Here is a 19,820-nt window from a genome sequence, read left to right on the forward strand (position 1 = left end):
AGACTTAGCACCGGCGGAGAGGCGGAGGGAGGGAGGAGGGGGGGTGGACGAAGAAACGAGCGCACAAGCTCACTCCGCAAGAAGAGGACTACTGCGAGCCGATTCTCCTTGCTACGAGCCACGAGCTCCCTCAGAACCGAGAGGCTGAACCTGAGTTACACCTGAGAATCGGGGTGGGGGAACACAACACACCGTAGAGAAGGTGAAAAAAATCGGTATGCCGACGAGAGCCGAGTCTTTCTCCACATCTCTCACAACACTCACAAACTCAAATCGTGCTAGTAGCGAGCGCGTCGATCGAGATTATTTCATTGGGATTCATCAATTTTATCACTTTCTCAGTCTATTCTTTTTCAATCAATGTTTTAGACATACTTTTAAAATGCGGTTGAACCTTGTGGAAGCTGAAATCGAAGCTTGCATCGTGCCGCGCCGGCACAACTATCGTCGTTTTAAACGATTCGGATGATCTTCGAACTTTTCATTGGAGATAATATGATGATTTCCTCTCTCAAGAGTCGCTACCGACAAGTAAATATAAATTATTATCGTAATCTACTCTTTTCAGGGATGGCGAATGTAGACTACGAAAAGAAAATAACGATATTTCAGTTGGAATATCTATTGAGCTTGATGGAAATAATAGTCGCGAGTGGAATTTCTACTCTCTCAAAAATTAACCCAAATCTCTACACTCTCGATTTGGAGAACAATTAATATAAATGATTCTCACGAGTAATGAGGTGGGCAGAATTTTTCGAATGAGCGTTTAACGATTTTTCATTTCTCTCATTATTCGTCTGGAGCGATTAAAAAAAGTGTATCGGTGCGATTCATAAATTTAAAGGCAACTTGAAATGAGACGTATAACTTTCACGATGCTTCAAAACCATGCAGCATCCTCACTAATTGACACTCATTAATATATTATTTGATGAAAGGGGATCAATTTTTAATTCGAGACAATTCCAATTTTATCTCCTTAAATTCGTCACTTTCTTTTGTACGCACTTACTCATTGTCAGCAAAAATCAGCGGTTACTTACTTCCAAAGTAAAATTCTGGAACGATGACTTTGAAAATCGAATCCATCTCAGCGGATATCCGATGACACGATAAATTTCCTTTTCATTCATGGAATAAATTGTATTTTTTAATATTTATATGAATAAGCAAATCTCATGGTTATGACAGCTCAATGAATGAAAATTTTACTTTTCAGATCGAATCCCTTAATATAGATGAGAATTGTTTGTTTGAAACTCTCGGTGAATGAGTTCTCGTCTCTCAGAATTCAGTGCGAGCAAGATGCCTCAGGCGAGAGAACGCGCGAGCTGCCACATGGACTTGAATATAACGGAGATTCCGCGGTGTGAGCCAACGACCATCACCGCCAACATTGCGCGCGTCTCATTATTACTATACACCGTGAAATCGCAATGTTAGCCCAACCTCATACAGTTGGATCCTCGTAGAAATAACCGAGCAATCGATCATTCGATAATAATAAATGCAGGAAAATCCACAAACTGAACACGAAACATAAAGTTTATCGATTTTAATTTCATTTCACGTATCGCGATTCATTCTCTTACGTAAAATTCTCTGAATCGTTGATTCGTGAATTAGATTCACGAAAGTTGATAGAAAAGTGAAAAAAAAAATTGGAAAGATTTTCACTTTTACGAACATTTGTCATTGGAAGAAAAAACTTTGGAGAGGCGTTTGAACGTTTCATAGTTCCGTCGTCAAACGGAGTCCGCTTAAATGTATGCAAGAGTTCTTTGCTTTTTATATATGATGTAAGTGCATTACATTTCATTCCTATAAGATAACGAGAATGCTGGTTAGAAAAGATATGTTGAAAAATGTCGCGACGTACGTAATGCGAAATTGTTAAAAGCATGTGTGCATTACATTTTTTATGATCTCAGAAAGAGTTCAGAGTGAAAAATTTTTCGAAAAATTATCAACTCTGTTCTGTTTCGTGAATCCATAAAACTCCATAAAAGTGAGCGCAAAAATATCTTATAAATTTTTATAGGTTTGATATATCAAAATACCCGTTTGTCTACGAACGTCGTAATTTATGAAAAAAAAAATCAATTTTCCATTTTCCGTCGCGCTCCTCTTACAATATTCCAAATGGAAAATAAACATTTTCAATCGTTCACTGGAAAGGGAGAGTCAATAGAAAACAAAAATATCGGGGGGCCTGGGAATAATTTTTTTTAATAAACTCTTCGAAATCATTGTCCGTTGTTTGTTGATGATTATTTTAGTGAGATCTCACGTGACCGAACAATTTATTTTTCATTCTCGCATTTTTATTTTTATTGCTACCAGGGTTTTCATTCCGTACAGGGTCAAGCCATAAACTTTCAAAATTTAATAGGGTAATCGGGATAAAATTCCTTTCAATTTTTCACTTTTACACTCTACGCTTTTTTCTTTTATGTACTTATACATTCTGTAGTTAAAATTATTTAATAAACTATGTTTTTTTGGGTATCAAGAAAATAGTCAAAAATAATCAAAAAATATTCAGGACTGTCTTTTAATTTTTTCTGATTTAAAAAAAAATGGAATTTTTTTCAAATATTATCGATTTTTATTTTTATAATTATCATTATTTTTCAACTTTTAAGGTTCTTGGTACATCCTAAAAAATTTTCAAAGACATGCTATTAGAAATGAGATGAATTGCAAAAAAAATTTTTTTTTGTAATGGAAAAAAGAACAGAAAACGAAAAGATGCCACTTTGAAAATTTCAGAGAACTTTTAGAAAATGTAAAAGTTTCTTATCGAGAAAAAAAATAAAAAATGGCAACCATTCCCAAATTTTCGTTTTTATCTAAATTTTCAAAAAAAAAACTTTGAAGATGGATTTGTACTTTTACCAGCACAAAAGTCAATCCAATCAACGTTATCAAATTGTTACTGGCTACATTTCCGGCTATGATTGATTGATTGATTGAGGCATTTGAGGCTATTTCGATACAGATCAACCAAATTGAACGAAATGCAGGGAAAAATTTTGATATAGCGAATAAAGAGGAAAATCGAGTGGGGAGATTCACCCTTTTAGAGTCTTGTATTGACTTCAATACGTCAGAAAATCTTGATTCGAAACTATTATAATATTCTGAATCAGCAAAAACATGTAAAGCAGAAATAAGCCACCTACAGTACGAGAACTCAAAAAAGGGGTTAGTTCACCCCCTTAAGACTGTTATTTTGCAAAAATGCGAGAACACGTGAACTTTATTTTCATGTTTTTATGGAAATAGAACCCGTTTCATTGCATCATATTCATTCCTTTTCATTGTAGCGTGAGAAATATAAGAATGTAAGGGTGGTTAACCCCCTGTTTTTTTTTTTTTTTTTTTTTTCGTGCACATGGTGAATTTTTCATCACTTTAGATAAGAAACATTTTGGCTTTGGTTTTATCGAAATCAATTGAGTGCTTGTTGGTAAAACTGCAAAATCACCCCTTGACATGCCTTACTTTCAAGGGTGGTTTTACCCCTTAAAACCGTTTTTCCGCCGATAAAAAAAAAATGCGTGTCTCTTACTTTCGAATGCTCTTTCACATACAGCAGTTTCAAAAAAATGGGAGGGGGACACCAAAGTGATATTCCTTGTAAAACTGAGTATCAATCAATTGAGAAACAATTGTTGAATCCGAAAATATCCCCACCAATCGAAAATATCCCCAAACTAAAATATCCCCGATTGAAAATATCCCCAATCGAATCCTCTTTTACATTTGGATGAAAAATAAAATATCGCCACAATAAATGCATCTATTTTCTTAACGCCGTTGAAAAAAATATAAATAAATTAAAAAAAAATGATTTTCCGAAGATTCGAACTTCGAACTTCAAAATTCTAGATGAGCATGTTACCATAATAAGAATTAATAAACGAAACACAATCGGCAATCAGTACAGGTACTGTAATGGTACGCTGTACCAGGTACTAGCTACACAGTAACACGTACGCCCACCGTAGGAGTACGACGTGCGTTCGTATTTTCGTTGCGGCACAACGAAGGTTTCGATAAAAAATAAAAAACCTCTTTTCTTTGCCCCATGACGAGGGATTTCCTCGCTTTTTTTTGCTTTCCGGACAATCCAGTTTCAAGCAAGTTTTTATATCCGCGCGAGATATAAAAGATATAAACTTCTATCCACATTCTCAAGCGGGAATCTTTCAAGGATTCGCTGAGTGTGAGCCTCTATAACGGCTTCATCATTTCACTGCTATGAAAATCATATGCAATAAACACATATTCTGCGATATTTTCAAAATAGAGAAGACCCTGAGAAATACATCACGAATTCTCTCGTAAAAAATAGTTCTAGTGAAATAAAAAAATTGGTCTAAGCGTAAAAAATGTGACGTTGTCGATGGTGAAATAACTGTCAAGATGAGATCGAGTCGTCGATATTATCAGCTTGAATTTCAGAGCATGAAATCCATCAAATAAGAATTATAAGAGCAACTTTAAGTTTACAAAATTCTCTGTGCCGTAAATTTTGGAAAATTACAAAACCAATAAGATTTTCGGAGTTTGAAGAAAATTCACTGCTAATTTGCATTTTTTCACTAAATTGCGCTTTCAAATTTGGTTAATCCAACATTTCGCATCTATTTTATCATCAATAATTTCGGAAGTAAAAAACGAAAAAAAAAGCAATTTTCAAATCGAATATTTTGAAAATATTATTTTTGTAGTTTGAGAAACGAGTTATTTTAATCAGAAAAGACAACCATTTAGAGCTTCTCGGCATGGAAAATATGATTGGATTTTCGACAAGGTTCTCAAAAGTACAAGCGAGAAACACAATGGACAACATTTTTTTTTTTTACACCTGAAAAATATCAAAGGTTTGTTTATTCGTTTCCATGTAATGTCCATCGCGATGACTGTAAATCTTGAAATACTTCACGCTCCGAGCAGAACGATATTTTACATGATCGCTGTGAAATCATATATATAACAATAAGATTTCAGAATAAAACTGATGTACATGTGAGGATTGATCGAGTCCATAGCATCATTAGGTCGAATTAATGATTTGTTGAAAATCAAGGACTCGTCATTTGTTCGATGAACGAAGCCGCTTTTTTCTCGCCGATTTCAGTCAAGATGTTGATCAAACTGCTTCTCGTCAAATTCCCTTGGATCTAAAATATCAAACAACGACATATGAAGAAAAAAGATTACATGAAAATTTAAATGGAATAGAATTTATTTTTTTTGACTTGCGACTTCTTAATGGATTTTCAAATTATTTCTTTGTATAAAAAAAAAAAAAAAACAAAGAAGCAGCGATGTTTTGAAATGTTCTTGTTCTACCACAAATCATAAACTCTATCGAGTTTACATGTACAATGAACTTACATCAGCGTAATTAAGAATGATCATCGATGGACTCGATTGTTCGGCATCGATAGTACTCAAAAGATACTCGCATTTCAGATGTTTCGCCAGTCTCTCCCAACTCCGATTTCGATCAAGTATAATAGCGAGTTTATCGAGCAGTATTGTGTCCAAGTGTTCCGACAACGTATCATCGACGTCCGCAACTTCCTCTTTTATTTCTACTGTCGAGGCGTTTGTGATGGTCGCAGAAGATTCACCGCCTTTAGTCAACAATCGAAGAATCTGTGTGGGGGGGGGGGGGGGGGGGGAATATACGATAATACAATACCGTTGAAGTTTGCAACGCGATAAATACTGCATTGATAATTAAATATTTTTAGAATTTTTATAACATAAAAAATGAAGAATAATGTGTGTAATAACCTCAGGCTTATTAGATGCGAGATCTATCGAGGTCTGACCACCATCCTCTTCCATTGTTTCATCGCAATAAATTTCTTCTTTGACGCTCACCGCCAAGTCTTTGTCATCATCCTGAATAATCAAATTTTCATGTTAATCAAGAATCCTTCGGAATCAACTCCAAAGTAACTGAGTTCGCGGCAAATATTTTCGATTCACCTCTTCCATGGGTTCTTTGCTGTTGTTCGGCATGAACGGATCTGCTCCGTGTTCAACCAATAGTTTGCACATTTCTTTTGCCAGATCTCCCGGGTTTACGACAGCGCTATGCAACGCGGTGTTACCTCCCAAGTTCGTCTTGTTGACATCTATGTCCGTCTATGATTTGTTTGCAAAGTGAAGAAGATCGTTTTAGAAAATATAAAAATTTAAGAAAATCACAAGCGAATTTTACCCCCACCACCGCGAATCGTTTTATTCAGAGAAAGTATAGTCTCGGCGAGAGCCTCAGGCCAGCAGACGACAGGGCTGTCAATGTACTTGTCCCGAGACTCTACCGAGTCTCTTGATCATATTTTTTGTCGTAACGTTTTTTTTTCAGGAAATATTGTTTCCACAACTATACAGCAGTCTTCCGGAAATGGTAAGCTTGCTCAATAACATGGAAAAGTCGCCTAACCTTACCTCAAATTTTCGATATAAAAAATCTTCGACACAATTTGACCGATTACAAGAAAGCTATCAGCGGACACGAGACGATGTCGAAAATTCGCTCACACGGCACGGCCTTTTTGTAATCGATCGAACCGTATCGGGGAATCTCACTTTCCAAAATTGCAACTATCTTTCTCGGACTCGCGATACCAAGATACTGACTCCGACCCATACTCTTAACGGCAAATAACAAGGATTTTTTCGAACAACAGGAAAATAATAAAAGACCTTGTACCTTTTCCAAAAGGTACTTGACGATTTCCGTATGACCATTTTCGACTGCGATGTGGAGGGCGGTGCGCCCGTACGAAACCTCAGTCTCGTTCACATCGGCACCAGCTTTTATCAAAGATTTGACTGCGTGAATAGATCCAGCTTCGACCGCCAATTGTAGCAAAGTCCAGCCAGCGTCATCTCGAATCGACAATTTCACTGTTTTCGATAACAGAGCATCGACGCACGCACCCGCTTCAGGACCTGATGAAAAAATAGTACCAACATTTATTGACAGTTCCGCTGTAATTTAGAGTCACGGTAGCGACTCAAGAGAAAGACATTTATGTTTTAGCGAGTCACTTCCACAGAGCCCTCAAAGGAGCGATAGTGTTTTTCAACTGTTTTCGAAAACTTTCAAAATTTTTTTCTTTAATCATTAAATAATTACAGTAGTTCAGAAAATACTACAAGTTGACGTATTTTAAATATTTTCTCAGAGCAGAATGTTTTTTTTTTTTTAATCGAGTTTGCTATGCCATGAGCAATCAGTCACTGTTTCTTCGAATGTACTGTGGTCAGTACAAAAATAACATTGTCGAATAATTCCATCAATTCAAAGGATAAATGATTCCGCGACTTACTTTTGACCGCGTAATAAAGCGGATAAAAATCACGATCATCGCGCTCATTCGGATCTGCTCCGAGTAAAAGTAAAGCCTTCACAACTTCCGGTTGGTTAAGTAAGACCGCATAATGTAACGGTGTCTGAAATAAACGAAAAACGAACTTCAACTATTGATTGTGACGATTATTTGAAAATTGTATAGTTATTTTTTTTTCTCTCCAAAGACGTACCTTTCCTGAACTGTTCTTGACGTGAACAAGACTGCTCAAGTCTGGATCGCTTGCTAACATTACGAGAATATGTTTGACAATTTCGCGTTGTCCGTGCCGAAGAGCGGAGTGTAATGCGGTGTCCCCATAAGTGGAACGTTCTTCAAACATTTTAGTGAATAGATCTTTTACTTTCGTTGGCGTTTTCTCGATTTTCTTCATGGTTGAAAGTACCAAATTTTCAGCGAAATTCGCTTCGTTCTGAAGATCAAAGGGATCAATTTAGCATAACTGTGACTGTCAATTTGAATAATTTTGAAACTTACGTTTTGTGAAGAACCTCCGTCTGTGGTCAACATGGAATCGTATTCGGCCTGATCCAGAGTTTTTGCATATTCTATATTTAAAACAAATGAATGAGAATCACAGATGACGTAATTTTGTCGTTTTTTTTTCAAACGTTTCATCGGAAACGATAACCGCTCATTCTCACCAGGAATATCAATGGAGTTGAGAAATTTAGCATATTCATCAGACGTCAACTTGTTTTGAGCACCAAGCCATTTTATGAGTTCCTGCGAGGCATTCTCAAACGATCCGTTCGACGTAAGGTTCATGTTGTTTGTACTTTGTTTAATACTACTCAATTCAGAACTTCCGGAGTACGAAATTCGCGGTCGTTTTTTATCTGAAAAATATTAATTTCACCCTTAAGAAACAATATCTCTATCCATGAACTTGTGAAAAAAAAAGAAATAATCGCTGAACTCACTGAAAATACAGTCTCTTGGTTTGTACGTGAATTTTATTGGTTCAGAAAAGTCACCATCGGTTGGTCGTTCTAGTTTTATGTAAACTTCTTTAGGAGCTGTAATTTCCCTATTATATGGTGGTGTCCTGTAAAAAGATTTTCATACTGAGTACTTAAAATGTAAATATTTCCTAGGTATACATATTGACCAAACTCTTCATTTCTTTAATTTCGAAACCGAAATTTTTTCCGTTTTTTTTTTTATGTAGTTAAAGTTTTTCAACGTACTTGAAAACGATGGCGTACTGATGATGAACGTCCAATTCAGAAAAGCGTCCGTATCCTGACCATATCTCATGGTCATTTTCGTCGACCTCGAAAAATTTAACTTTTATGTTCTCTGAAGAAAAACTCGAAATTTTTATAATGTCCAAAATATTGGTATAGAATAATTGCTAGCGAAGAATTATATCATTTAAAACGGTACGAACTCTTCCTTCAAAAACTACCCAACCAAAAAGTAACGAATTTTTTTTCATATTCTTCTCCGTTAACGTAGTAAATGAACAAATAAATTGAAAGGGATTCAACAAGCCCAGTAAAAGTTTTGAGTGCTAGGAATTGAATTTTATAACTCAATAAAATTGCAAATTGAATATTCAAAAACAACTGAAAATGTTTGAATTTGTGTACTTTTTCCAACTTTTTCAACGAGCATGAAAACTTCCTCGCCACCTTCGCATGGACTCGAAAATTTGTCAATGCGACAAATTTTCAATTCTCCGGTCAGGGCACTTTCTAAAAAATCAGATTAAACGATCGTTAGTGAAAATTCTTTCTAAATACCAAAGACGAATTAATAGTCGAGAATCGGTTACTAAGGTTGTTGATGGCGATTGAATACGTGGGTTCTGTTATGGGTTTCATAATTCCGTAATCATCTTCAACAAAAGCTTGAAAACACAACGAAACACTATTCAAGTTCATCCACTTTTGAGCAGCATCCGCATCCATTTTGATCTTTACAAAAAACAAAAATTCAAAATAAGTTTATTGCAAAAATTCGAAGAACCTGAATTTGATCAATTACAGAACGAAAGTGTGTAATTGAAAATATTACCTGAGTTTCTTCGGAAACACGCAAACTAGTAATATTCCGATTTTTACATCTGTGCTTTTCGAGGGCTTCTGCCATCATTTTTCTAACGAGTTCCGTTTTGATGTTTTTTTTTGCTGTATGAATTATTCCCATGCCATGGAATCTGATGGAGGAAAAAAGTCCAATAAAGATTGAATGACGATTTTTAATGGACTTTTTGATGGACAACAATGGAATTCTACCACCTGCTCTATTACTTTATCGTATGAAATTCTTTGGAATATTGCATGCATACTTACTGAGCTATAAAATCATTTTCGGCTGAAACTTCAATCTCGTAAGGTGCTTCATTTTCGGAATTGCCCTCCCGCTTAACCAAATGATGAGCATGAGGCATTCGTCTGTCTGGATCTGAAGTCACCAGTGTGCAGCGTATTTTTGCCTTTTGACCCACAAAGTTGATCAGCTGTAATAAAATTTTATTAAAATCGACGGTAACTGTAGCGAATATCAGAAACAAAAACTTGGATCTGATTCACTCTGTTCGGATCTTGCAAGTTGAAGGGCATGAGCTGGAGCAATTTTGTGAATAATCGAATTTTTACTTTCCATCAGCTATTTTTTTCAATTGATCATTTAGGTTATATAATCAGAATCAATTTTTTCATACCTTTGCAGTAGGAGCTTGTCTTTTTCTTCTTGACTTTGTACTAGCACTGGATAAACACCCATGAGTACCCATCATTTCTGACTTGTATCGAAATCTGAATTTGTCTACCGGCTGATCCAGTATAACAACTCGAGGAGCGGGTAACTCAATTGCTGAATAAGCACAAAATAAAAGGTAATAATTTTTCTTGAGCCAATAATTCAAAATGTAGCTAAAATAAACTAGTTGCCAGTAAAACAAATATTTTTTATTAAACCATTGTCGACGGATTGAAGTTATTCATGAAATTATCTTGAGTATATTGAGAGGCATAGAGAACAATGAACAATTGGATGAGGAATAATTGTTAGGAAATTCTGAATACTTGAAACATCATTGTCCAAAACTAGAATGATGATAATTTTTTAATTATTAAAAATCATTATTAACAAATAAAAGTACCTGTGGAATTGGTAAAGTTCATAAAACTTTCATCGTTCATGGCAAACATATTGGAACTCGATTCATCGGTCTGTGGCGAAAGAGACATTGACATCGGAGACGAGACACTACTCATAGTTTGAGACTCCATAATGTTGAAATATCCGTTTACACTGAGCACTCTCTGAGCAGTATTAGATCCTTTAAAAATGTAAGAATTTGAACAAAAGAAATTTCCAACCTACTTTTACTTTTTCGAAAAAAATGTATTGTTATCAGAACGTAGAACTAAATGTTATCTTTAGAGATGAAAAATTATAAAAACAAAAAAAAATCGAAAATGAAGTTCAATGTTAAATTTAAAAAATCATATACCCATTTCGAATGGATTGCAAAGTTCGTTGAACGCTGTTTGCACTATTTCCATATCATCCAACACCGGCATATTTTGATTGAATTACTTCAACGTGTATTGAATTAAGAAAAAAATAGAAATATCTAAGACTATCTTTTGGAGAGGATGATTAAGTATAAGTAAAGACAAAACTGGTGTGTGACACCGCTCACCGTTCACGTACGACTGGAAATACACGGCGATTAAAACCAGAATCACAGATACGCATTGATAATAAGAATTTGTTAGGTTCTTCCCCGGAGCAAACGTATATATGTATTGTCACGTCAACCAATTGCGTCTCGTGTTAGAACGTACTGGCTTTTCCCATCGTAACACTGCGTGGTCATCCCTTCTTTTTTACATTCATCATCGATATTACACATACGTCGAATTGTACACACGTAAGAAATGCAGAAACCTTCTATATAAATGAGAAAACGTATAACAAAAAACACAAGTTATAATTATATCTTCGACGACCACTGTTTATTCAGTACTTTCGTTCTATTATTCATTCTGTGCGTTATGAATTATTATCCACTTGCTGTCGTAAATTTGGCGGCAAAAACTTGTCTAAAAATGTTCCTCTGTTTATTATTTCACATATAACAGCGAACTGATTTTATTCATTTTTTTAGAAAGGATTCTTCCTGCTGAAACTTGAATCCATCATGAATACGTTCACAATCGAACACTTATTTTTCGAAAATTATTAAAACTTCGCAAATGTTAGGTTAGAAAAATGACAAATTGAAAAGTTATTTCTATTCGTTTTGAACTTATCCGGAACAGATTTTGATACAAAACACACGTGATAAATTCATAATAATTTTTATTTGACATGAGATATACTTTTTTTTCTCTATCTTGGATGAAACAAGTAAAACAGCTGATCGCTTGAGCTCTTCATTTCCTACATCGCCTACATCTTATGATTCGACGCCATTGCCGTTTACGTGCATAGTCGCGTCGCCGGGAAATCCCGGTAAAAGAAAAATGCATGGCCTAAAGTCTGAGCAATAATGTTGCGATATTTGCTATGAATATATTATACAAAAGTGTACAGTTTTTGTTGCATACGAGCGGTTTTTATCAATCTATTTTTCAGTTCTCTCCTAGCGGATTGTACGACCAGGCATTGGTCTAAAAAAAAGTACAAAAACGACCGAAATTGGTTGAAAACAACCGAAAAACGACCAACTTCGGTCGTTTTTATACTTTTTTTGACCGATGCCTGGTCGTACAATCCGCTAGGGTCCCCTACCAAATGAGTCGTGCAAGAAGCGCAAGTACCACTATATTCCAAAATGAAAATTCAATTATTAAAAAAAACAGTTTCAACATCTCACCAAGATGGAGCAGACTATTTTATGGATGACCAAAAATTCGATTTGATATGTAATGTATGATACGAGAACCTCGTAAATAAGTATATATCACTGACTACGTTTACACGGCGCTTTTATTCCGGTTTCGTATATACAAACGGTTATATCAATAGATATGTATTTCGTATATCTATATATGTATAACTAAACCGGAATAAGAGCGCCGTGTAAGCGTAGTCACTGTATCAATATACTTACAAAATTATTATCAATGTTTTTTAAGTTCAAAATTACAATGAATCTTAGAGCCCTATAATTTTTCCAATGCAATAGGCCGTTACCGATACACATACCTCAGTTTTCTTTAACGCGTGTCTATCCAAATCATTCATATTAATATATTTTTATATAGGCATTTTGAGCATTATATAGGCATTTAGGCATTGCATGAAAAGACGCGGTTCGCATTAACTGAATTATTAATAAAATGCTATTTTCCAAAAACTCACTCCGAGTCCCGAGTTCTCATTAAAAAAATTGAAAACAGAAAATATTTTTAATATGGGAATACATTTGTATAATTTGACTTGCATTTAACCGTTAAAAAAAAAAATTAATGTTATCCGTACGTACGATTCAGTAGCAAATACAATTTTCAATGCTTTTTCAATTTATTTACGACGATTACGATGTGTTGTAAGTTAGATTACCGTTGTTCACAAAAAGGGGGCGCAGTTACAAGTGTGTCAAAGTAAAAGCACGAAAACTGCGTGGGTGGGGATTGTTTGGAAGTCTATATAAGACCGTGAACGAGACAAATGAATTGAGAGTGATTCCATATTTGCTCTTGTGAATTGGCACGCTCCGGTTTTATCGAAACGTTCTTGAAAATGTCACCGAAAAATGAGAAAATTGGAATAATTGGCAGGTGAGTCGAATATGGGTCATGCCAATAATAATAATCATGCTTATGACAAAATATCACCGAGGCTGTGAGTGTAAATTCGAAATATTTCCAATCAAACAATTTCAATCTAATGTAAAATTATTTATAATGGAAATTTCCGTTCTACAATCTGCAGTATCTTTTTCTTGCATTTTTAATAACAATGCGACGATTCTTTTTTTTTCTAATATACACTGTAAAAGTGACGTGAATTAAAACATAATAAACCTATTCGCTCTTTTCAACTCGGAGTAACAAACAATTACGTTTAATATTCGCATTGAACATCTTTTGGATTGATCTATCTAAATAAGTAAAATAATTGTTCCAAGTATGGAAAGTTCGCGTTTCATCTGCATTTTTGTTACAAACTTGAGGAATTTTTCGCCAGTTTCCTATCGAATAAACTGACAAAAGCTATTTTCGGTAAATTCACAAAAATTCGGTACTCGAATAAATCAGAGTAGATTAGATTAGACCACTATAATAACTTCATATGAAACAAAAAAACAAAGTAAATATAATTTTTGTGTATCGTATTATTTAGTCTCTGAGCGAAGAATTTGATAAAATTTTTGCAAAAAATGAAATTAAAAAAAAAAAACTTGCCTTTTGATATAAAAAATGTATGTACAAAATTACAAGTAAATCGGTCCACTCCTTTTCTAGATATCGTGGTCGCTGGTTCAGAAAAAGTGGTTTCGAGCAAAGCGCGTTTAAAGTTTGAAGTCGGGTACCACCCCCCGACGTAGTGGAAAATGAAAAATCGATTTTTCCAAAAATTCCAACTAACTGATTTCCTATTCTTGTTGTTCCGAGAAACAATAATTGAAAAACAATTTTTAGCGGTCTCATCGGCCGAAGCTGGGCGATGCTTTTCGCCAGTGTCGGCTATCACGTCACAATTTACGACATCGTCCCAGAACAAATATCCAAAGCACTGGAAGACATTAATAATCAACTCAAGAGACTGGAAAAAAATGGACTTCTTCGTGGTTCTCTTACTGCCGATCAACAATTCGGTCTCATAAAAGGTAACAGAAAAATACAAATTTTCTATCTGTAACGAAAGCTTCGTTTTCCTCTTCTTTCGTCGCATCTCTGTTTGTTCTTTTTTTCGAACATAAGTTTGAACAAATATTTTTTAATGTTTGATGCGAAATATACTGATAAAGCAGCAAGATAAAAGTGAAACCAGAATTCGCGGCGTTGTTATCAATAATAAGAGTTTAACTTCTCATTTCATTTTTTCTTTTTTACAAACCTCGTTGATTTGATATTCGTTCAAAACGATGTAAAATAAAATTATTGCTTCAGGCTCAACGAGTTTGGAAGAAACGGTGAAAAATGCCAAGCTCGTACAGGAATGTGTTCCGGAGAACCTTGAATTGAAGCTCAAAGTTTACACGCAATTAGACAAAGCAGTGGATGAAAAAACGATTTTATCGTCTTCAACGTCAACTTTCAAACCGTCGTTATTTAGCGAAAAACTCAAACACCGTGATCAGGTGATCATTTCACACCCAGTAAGTATATTTACGTTGGAATGAAATTCCCATCGTACGCTTTTCAAACGTCCTCGCGTATTTCGTTTATTTTCTACAATCACAGATATCTCGTGAAGTGTTTATGCTCTGATATCAATCAAATACGCAATAATGTACAATCGTTACGTAAAACCTTGAGAAAAAATAATGTGCATCGTTCTTTTCTGTCGCGTCAAGAAAATGTAATCGTGTTTTTTCTGTTCCACATTGATTAGAAATTCCAGATAAGTCTATGTATGACCCACGTTACAAGGGGCACCTTTCGAAACTTTTAGTTTCCCCAGTAATAATGCCCTCCCGCCCACGCTACAGACATCATTTGAAATTCAAATTTTTATTTATTCCATTTTCTGCTTTTTTCTTCTTTCGCCTTTTTGTGTCTTTCCCTTACGCATCACACTTATCACACCGAAGTTGTACATTATTCCGAGTAACGCAAATTTTTCTGTAGCTTTTCATTTTTTTCAAAATTATTTTAAATGTTTCGAAGAATCGAAATGGAGAGATGAGATCGATTTCTTTATCTTACTCAATGCACAGAGATTCTGATCATAAATACGTTTTGACTGCAGGTAAATCCTCCATACTATGTACCGCTTGTAGAAATAGTACCGAGTCCTTGGACACGCTCAGATATACCGACAAAAACAAAAGAAATAATGACGGAAATTGGCCAAGCGCCGATTGTTTTGTCGCGAGAAATCGATGGTTTTGCTCTGAACAGGATACAGTGAGTATCTATTATGACGAGTGATAAAAATTTGCCTGAGTTTAACGAAATATACTATCGATAAATCGCAGATATGCCATACTCAATGAAACTTGGCGTCTCGTTGCCGATGGAATTCTTAATGTCAGAGACGTCGATTTGGTGATGAGCGAGGGCCTTGGTATGCGTTATGCATTTTTGGGTGCATTTGAGGCGGCTCACCTCAATGCTGAAGGTAAATAGCAGCATATCGATATCGAAAAAATCTTTGCTACATCATTTGAACTTATTCGCAAGTGATGCCAAGTTAAATATTATGATGAAATTTCAGGAATGAAGAAATACTGCGAATCCTATTCGAAAACAATTTACAGTGTCAGTCAGACTTTCGGACCAACTCCAAAATTCGAAGGTCCGATGGCCGAAGAAATTAGCAATCAGCTTAATGCGATTTGCCCATTGGACAAACTGCAAGAGAGACGAGCCTGGCGAGATACAGCACTGACCAAATTGTCATTGCTCAAAAAAGAACTTAACGAACCAAAGAAGTGAAATTCGTTCATTAAAAAATGTGAAATGAGCAAAGTATTTTTACTTGTTGATACAATCTTAAATGTTCTGTGTAATTTTTAAAAAATGCTCCAACTATAAAAATCGTTTGTTAATATAATTCGGATAACTGATTAAAGTGTCAAAAACTTATCATTCAACATTCATCAATTGTTTTTTCCCCTCAATCTCATAATACTCACCGAGAGTTGAAAATAATGATATTGGCAATTATCGGAAAATTTGAAAAATAGACGAGATGAATTATTATTGATCTTATTGATCATTTTACTCGATCAGAATTTAATAAGACAATGAATCAAAAAAACATCAACGTTCTCTGAAATCTACAGAAAATTTGAAATGGAAATCGTGTCGTTAAATATCTGAAGAAAGACTGAAGCAAATTCAATTAATTCATTAAGAAATAAGAAAATTGTTCAATTGTTCAAGTGAAAATTCACTTTATTTTTTTTTATTTAACGCTTCACAGTAAATTTATCGCTTTCCTCCTACTCGGGGGGCGGATTTCTGTTGAACTTTGGCGATCTTTTGTTTCGGCGCTGGTTTTGCCTTTACTGGTGCAGCAGCTTTTTTCGTCGCCTTGGCTGCCTTCTTCTGCTCTTTTGCAGCCCTGAAAAGCGACCATTTTTATTCATCAGTTTGAGTTTTTTCCGTTCATTTTTTTTAATTCTTAATTTTTTCTGCTCTTGTAAGGACCCGCAAAGCCAAACAGTGTAATTTTTATATACAATTCTGGGTGAAGCAGCCCTTATTCAATTTTCTCTAAGACATTCTGAAATCTAACGCGATATGGGAGATCGTGTTAGAGGAACAGATGTCTCATGTGCACCTATTTTCAACACCGAATTTTGTAAATGCTTTACTAAAGATTTGATATTCAGAATAATAAGTAAAAAACTGAAAGTAGTTGCCATTGAAAAGAAGCGAAAAATTCAATTATATTTTTTATATATTCAAGAATCATCAGCAAATTTTATGATGTTGAGATTCATGTTAGTGAAGTTAAACATTAATTATTTTCTTCAACGTTGTTCTGGACTTTAGAGCAGATTTATCCTACCTCAATCAATTCGACTGTTTTTTTAATCAGTACAGCAATTATTGAAATTCGAAAATTAAAAATTATATTAAATTTAGTTTTTTTTGTTCATTCCAATGATACAAACTCAAATTGAGATGATTTTAACTGATTTATAATGATTGCAGAAGAAAATCTTGTAGCGCTCACTTGATAGCTTGATCCCTCTGAGCTTGACGGATTTCTGGTTTCATGTTACGCTTGGCAAGGATGTCCGAAAGCGAAGCACCGACGATAGCGCGGTTGAACTTCTGAGTTCTGCGTGTTCTCCTCTTGGCTTGCTCTTCTTCCTGCCCCTTCTTATGCTTGCGCCTATTATCATGGTTGAAAAATAACATTTGTTATACAATGAAACAGAGAAATTCAGAGTAGTAAAATATAACCAATGAGAAAACTATTGAAATGTTTCAGACATATTTCAAAGAGATATGAACCATAAATAATTGACAGCAAATTTAATTCTGTGATTGATGGATTATCTATAAATAAATGTTATTCCAGGTACAGAAAAAAAGAGTTCTAGAATTGCTGATGGAAATCCGATTGAGCGTTTATACTCTTCCCAATTTATAAAGTGATCAAATTTTCCAATCACTTTCCTATGTTGATAATGGAATATTCAATTTATTCTCCCAGTTTTCAAAAATTGACAGGACAAACTTTTTTGGAACAAAAAATTCTGTTCAGTTGCCCATTTACCAAAGAAATGTAATGTATAGCTTTAAAATCTACAAATCATTGATTAAAGGTTGTATTTTATGCAATAACTTCAATACTAACAATATTTGATGTGCACAAAAATACTGGCTGAGTCTGCGAAAAATATCAAATCAACAGACTTTAAATGGAAATTAGTTTCCAGTATTCAATAAGTCAGGAACATACATGCATCAAAGAGCTTGTTGAAATACAAATTCATGCTTATCTGAATTACATTCCATTGTTTTACATTAAAATTTTTTATACTTTAACCCTTATATTCCGCCATACTGTCAATTATGCTTTTTTGTTATGCTTCAAACACTTTGACTGTAAGAAAAAAAACGTGTTTACTCACCTATAAAGAACTGTCCATGTTACTTTTCTGGGATTGCGTTTCATCAAGTGAGCAGCTTCGCATTTCGAGTTGAGGAAAGTGAATGACTGAAAGATTATTTTTTTTGTTTAGGTTATGTCAGATGTTTGTATGTTTGAGAGATTTGATAAACAAATATTTAATATTTCCGAAAACAATTGGAAACGCTAATCGCTCTGGTAAAGAGTCTCTGGCAGCAACTCATCATAACATAAATGAACTTGTCTCAGAGTCGCTGCCGCGACTCTAGATCTAGCGCACGTTGCATTTTTGTCCACCTTTTTTGCAATTTCTAACCTCAAAGATTCAAAGATTTGCACTCGAATAAACAATACTTTGCTTTCAACAGAAATCACCAAAATTCACAGGATGTTTTGGCAGTTGAAATATAAGTGAAGAAACTATAATATCCCAATTCACTAGTTTTTTGTTGTAATAAACATACCTTTCCGTCAACTTTGACCATGGTTTTGCCATGGCCCGGATAGATTTTGTATCCGCTGTACGCGCAAAGCCCGATCCTGGAAAGAGTGTTACATTATCGAACCACTACAATTCACTAATTGTCATATCAATAAATAATCATGGTACTGACAAGGATTGCACGATGATCGACGGATTTTTATTTGTATCACAAACGTATTGAAAACTTACTTCATTTTGCTTTAGGCAGGAAACACTTCGATGTACCCCTGTAAAGCGTACCGCCAAAATGGCCGAAAAGTAGACTTTTCAGTGGTCGCCGACGCGAGCACTATCTACCACGAGCTGCAAGCCAAACAAACATCATTATTTTTCCTTAACCAATCACAAGCAGTGTCAACCGGAAACCGGTTTCCACGAGATGGACGCGCTAAATATAATTTTAAAAATAACATTCTGAAAGAAACATTCAGAATTGTTGAAGAATATACAGACAAAATTATCAAGGAATTTCAATTTGATTTAGTTGTCTAGTATTCAATCGAGTCAGATTTTTTTTCGAAATTCTTGAAAAATTGAAACTTTCAAAAAATTGGAATTATTTTGAATTTAAAAAACAAGTTCAAAACGACGAGTGAAAAAGTACCTCAATTTGGGATAAAAAAAATGTAAAACGAATTAAAAATGATTCCAATATTCTGAAAGTTCATAAATACAATTTTCCTCTTATTATTTGAAAGACTTTTCGAGTTTCGATTTTTCAAAAATTTCAAAAAAAAATCTGAAAAAATTCTCATAAATCGAAATCTTAGTTAAGGAGGGTGGCTACGTTCGTCAAATTGATAAGAAATTGATCAAATTTGGTGATAATGTTCTTCAACATCAAGTGCGAAGACACGATTTTTTTCAAAATTTTCTTCTGCTTAGTTATCGAGTAATTACGCGTTAAAGCAGATTTCTTATGCCCGGAATGTATACCTATATATATGAAAACGCTATGCTTATACACGTCAACTTTAGTGATCAATTACTCGATAACTGTACAGAAGAAAAATCTTAAAAAATTTGTATTGTCAAATTTAACTCTGAAGAATATGTTCACCAAATTTTATTAAATTCTTATCATTTTGAAATTTTTAATGTATTTTACATGGTTTAGCATGGCAACATTGTATCGTCCCTAGCCACCCTCCTTAAGGGACTTCAGTTGACATAGTTTCGAACAAAATATCGGACAAAAGTAC

The 19,820-nt window shown here is 34.6% G+C and overlaps 3 protein-coding genes and 1 long non-coding RNA gene across 5 annotated transcripts; 2 read left to right on the forward strand and 2 right to left on the reverse strand.

The window, feature by feature from the left end:
- Positions 1 to 38: 38 nt before the first annotated feature.
- Positions 39 to 2,257, forward strand: LOC122409194 (uncharacterized). Its single transcript, XR_006260630.1, has 3 exons — positions 39 to 215; positions 370 to 531; positions 1,223 to 2,257. It is a non-coding gene; the product is annotated as an uncharacterized lncRNA (long non-coding RNA).
- Positions 2,258 to 4,884: 2,627 nt separating this feature from the next.
- Rel (Relish) lies at positions 4,885 to 11,813 on the reverse strand. Of its 2 annotated transcripts, none has more exons than XM_043416528.1 (18): positions 10,876 to 11,813; positions 10,522 to 10,701; positions 10,081 to 10,232; positions 9,710 to 9,876; positions 9,432 to 9,573; positions 9,190 to 9,331; positions 9,005 to 9,109; positions 8,600 to 8,711; positions 8,333 to 8,457; positions 8,054 to 8,248; positions 7,887 to 7,957; positions 7,582 to 7,821; positions 7,368 to 7,491; positions 6,746 to 6,987; positions 6,016 to 6,174; positions 5,818 to 5,928; positions 5,413 to 5,676; positions 4,885 to 5,195 (listed from the first exon to the last, which is right to left on the reverse strand). In XM_043416528.1, exons 1-18 carry the CDS (start codon positions 10,943 to 10,945, stop codon positions 5,097 to 5,099), a joined length of 2,700 nt encoding a protein of 899 aa, XP_043272463.1. In that variant the 5' UTR covers positions 10,946 to 11,813; the 3' UTR covers positions 4,885 to 5,096. The 2 variants fall into 2 exon arrangements, with proteins under 2 accessions (XP_043272463.1, XP_043272464.1); XM_043416529.1 differs by having other exon boundaries at positions 11,068 to 11,811.
- Positions 11,814 to 13,002: 1,189 nt separating this feature from the next.
- On the forward strand, positions 13,003 to 16,137 carry Had1 (beta Hydroxy acid dehydrogenase 1). The gene is made up of 6 exons (XM_043416532.1): positions 13,003 to 13,153; positions 14,018 to 14,205; positions 14,489 to 14,697; positions 15,291 to 15,448; positions 15,520 to 15,662; positions 15,759 to 16,137. The coding sequence occupies exons 1-6, from the start codon at positions 13,116 to 13,118 to the stop codon at positions 15,977 to 15,979; spliced, it is 957 nt and encodes a 318-aa protein (XP_043272467.1). The 5' UTR covers positions 13,003 to 13,115; the 3' UTR covers positions 15,980 to 16,137.
- A 278-nt stretch (positions 16,138 to 16,415) lies between these two features.
- RpL24 (ribosomal protein L24) lies at positions 16,416 to 18,943 on the reverse strand. The gene is made up of 5 exons (XM_043416533.1): positions 18,808 to 18,943; positions 18,599 to 18,674; positions 18,136 to 18,221; positions 17,229 to 17,390; positions 16,416 to 16,610 (listed from the first exon to the last, which is right to left on the reverse strand). The coding sequence occupies exons 1-5, from the start codon at positions 18,810 to 18,812 to the stop codon at positions 16,475 to 16,477; spliced, it is 465 nt and encodes a 154-aa protein (XP_043272468.1). The 5' UTR covers positions 18,813 to 18,943; the 3' UTR covers positions 16,416 to 16,474.
- Between the last annotated feature and the right edge of the window lie 877 nt (positions 18,944 to 19,820).

Source organism: Venturia canescens, chromosome 4 (genome assembly GCF_019457755.1).
Source record: "Venturia canescens isolate UGA chromosome 4, ASM1945775v1, whole genome shotgun sequence".
Classification (NCBI taxonomy): Eukaryota; Metazoa; Arthropoda; class Insecta; order Hymenoptera; family Ichneumonidae; genus Venturia; species Venturia canescens.

What these genes read in the sequence shown, in the direction of transcription:
- Rel (XM_043416528.1), bottom strand. Translation starts at nt 10,945, where the DNA reads ATGCCGGTGTTGGATGATATGGAAATAGTGCAAACAGCGTTCAACGAA. An exon ending in CAGTACGCCATCGTTTTCAA is followed by an intron (nt 8,458 to 8,599) that starts GTACGTTGAAAA and finishes ATCTTTTTACAG; the next exon opens with GACACCACCATATAATAGGG. An exon ending in GCAAAGAACCCATGGAAGAG is followed by an intron (nt 5,929 to 6,015) that starts GTGAATCGAAAA and finishes TTGATTATTCAG; the next exon opens with GATGATGACAAAGACTTGGC.
- Had1 (XM_043416532.1), top strand. Translation starts at nt 13,116, where the DNA reads ATGTCACCGAAAAATGAGAAAATTGGAATAATTGGCAG. An exon ending in AAAATTGGAATAATTGGCAG is followed by an intron (nt 13,154 to 14,017) that starts GTGAGTCGAATA and finishes AACAATTTTTAG; the next exon opens with CGGTCTCATCGGCCGAAGCT. An exon ending in ACAATTCGGTCTCATAAAAG is followed by an intron (nt 14,206 to 14,488) that starts GTAACAGAAAAA and finishes TTATTGCTTCAG; the next exon opens with GCTCAACGAGTTTGGAAGAA.
- RpL24 (XM_043416533.1), bottom strand. An exon ending in TGGTCAAAGTTGACGGAAAG is followed by an intron (nt 18,222 to 18,598) that starts GTATGTTTATTA and finishes ATAATCTTTCAG; the next exon opens with TCATTCACTTTCCTCAACTC. An exon ending in ACATGGACAGTTCTTTATAG is followed by an intron (nt 17,391 to 18,135) that starts GTGAGTAAACAC and finishes CCATGATAATAG; the next exon opens with GCGCAAGCATAAGAAGGGGC.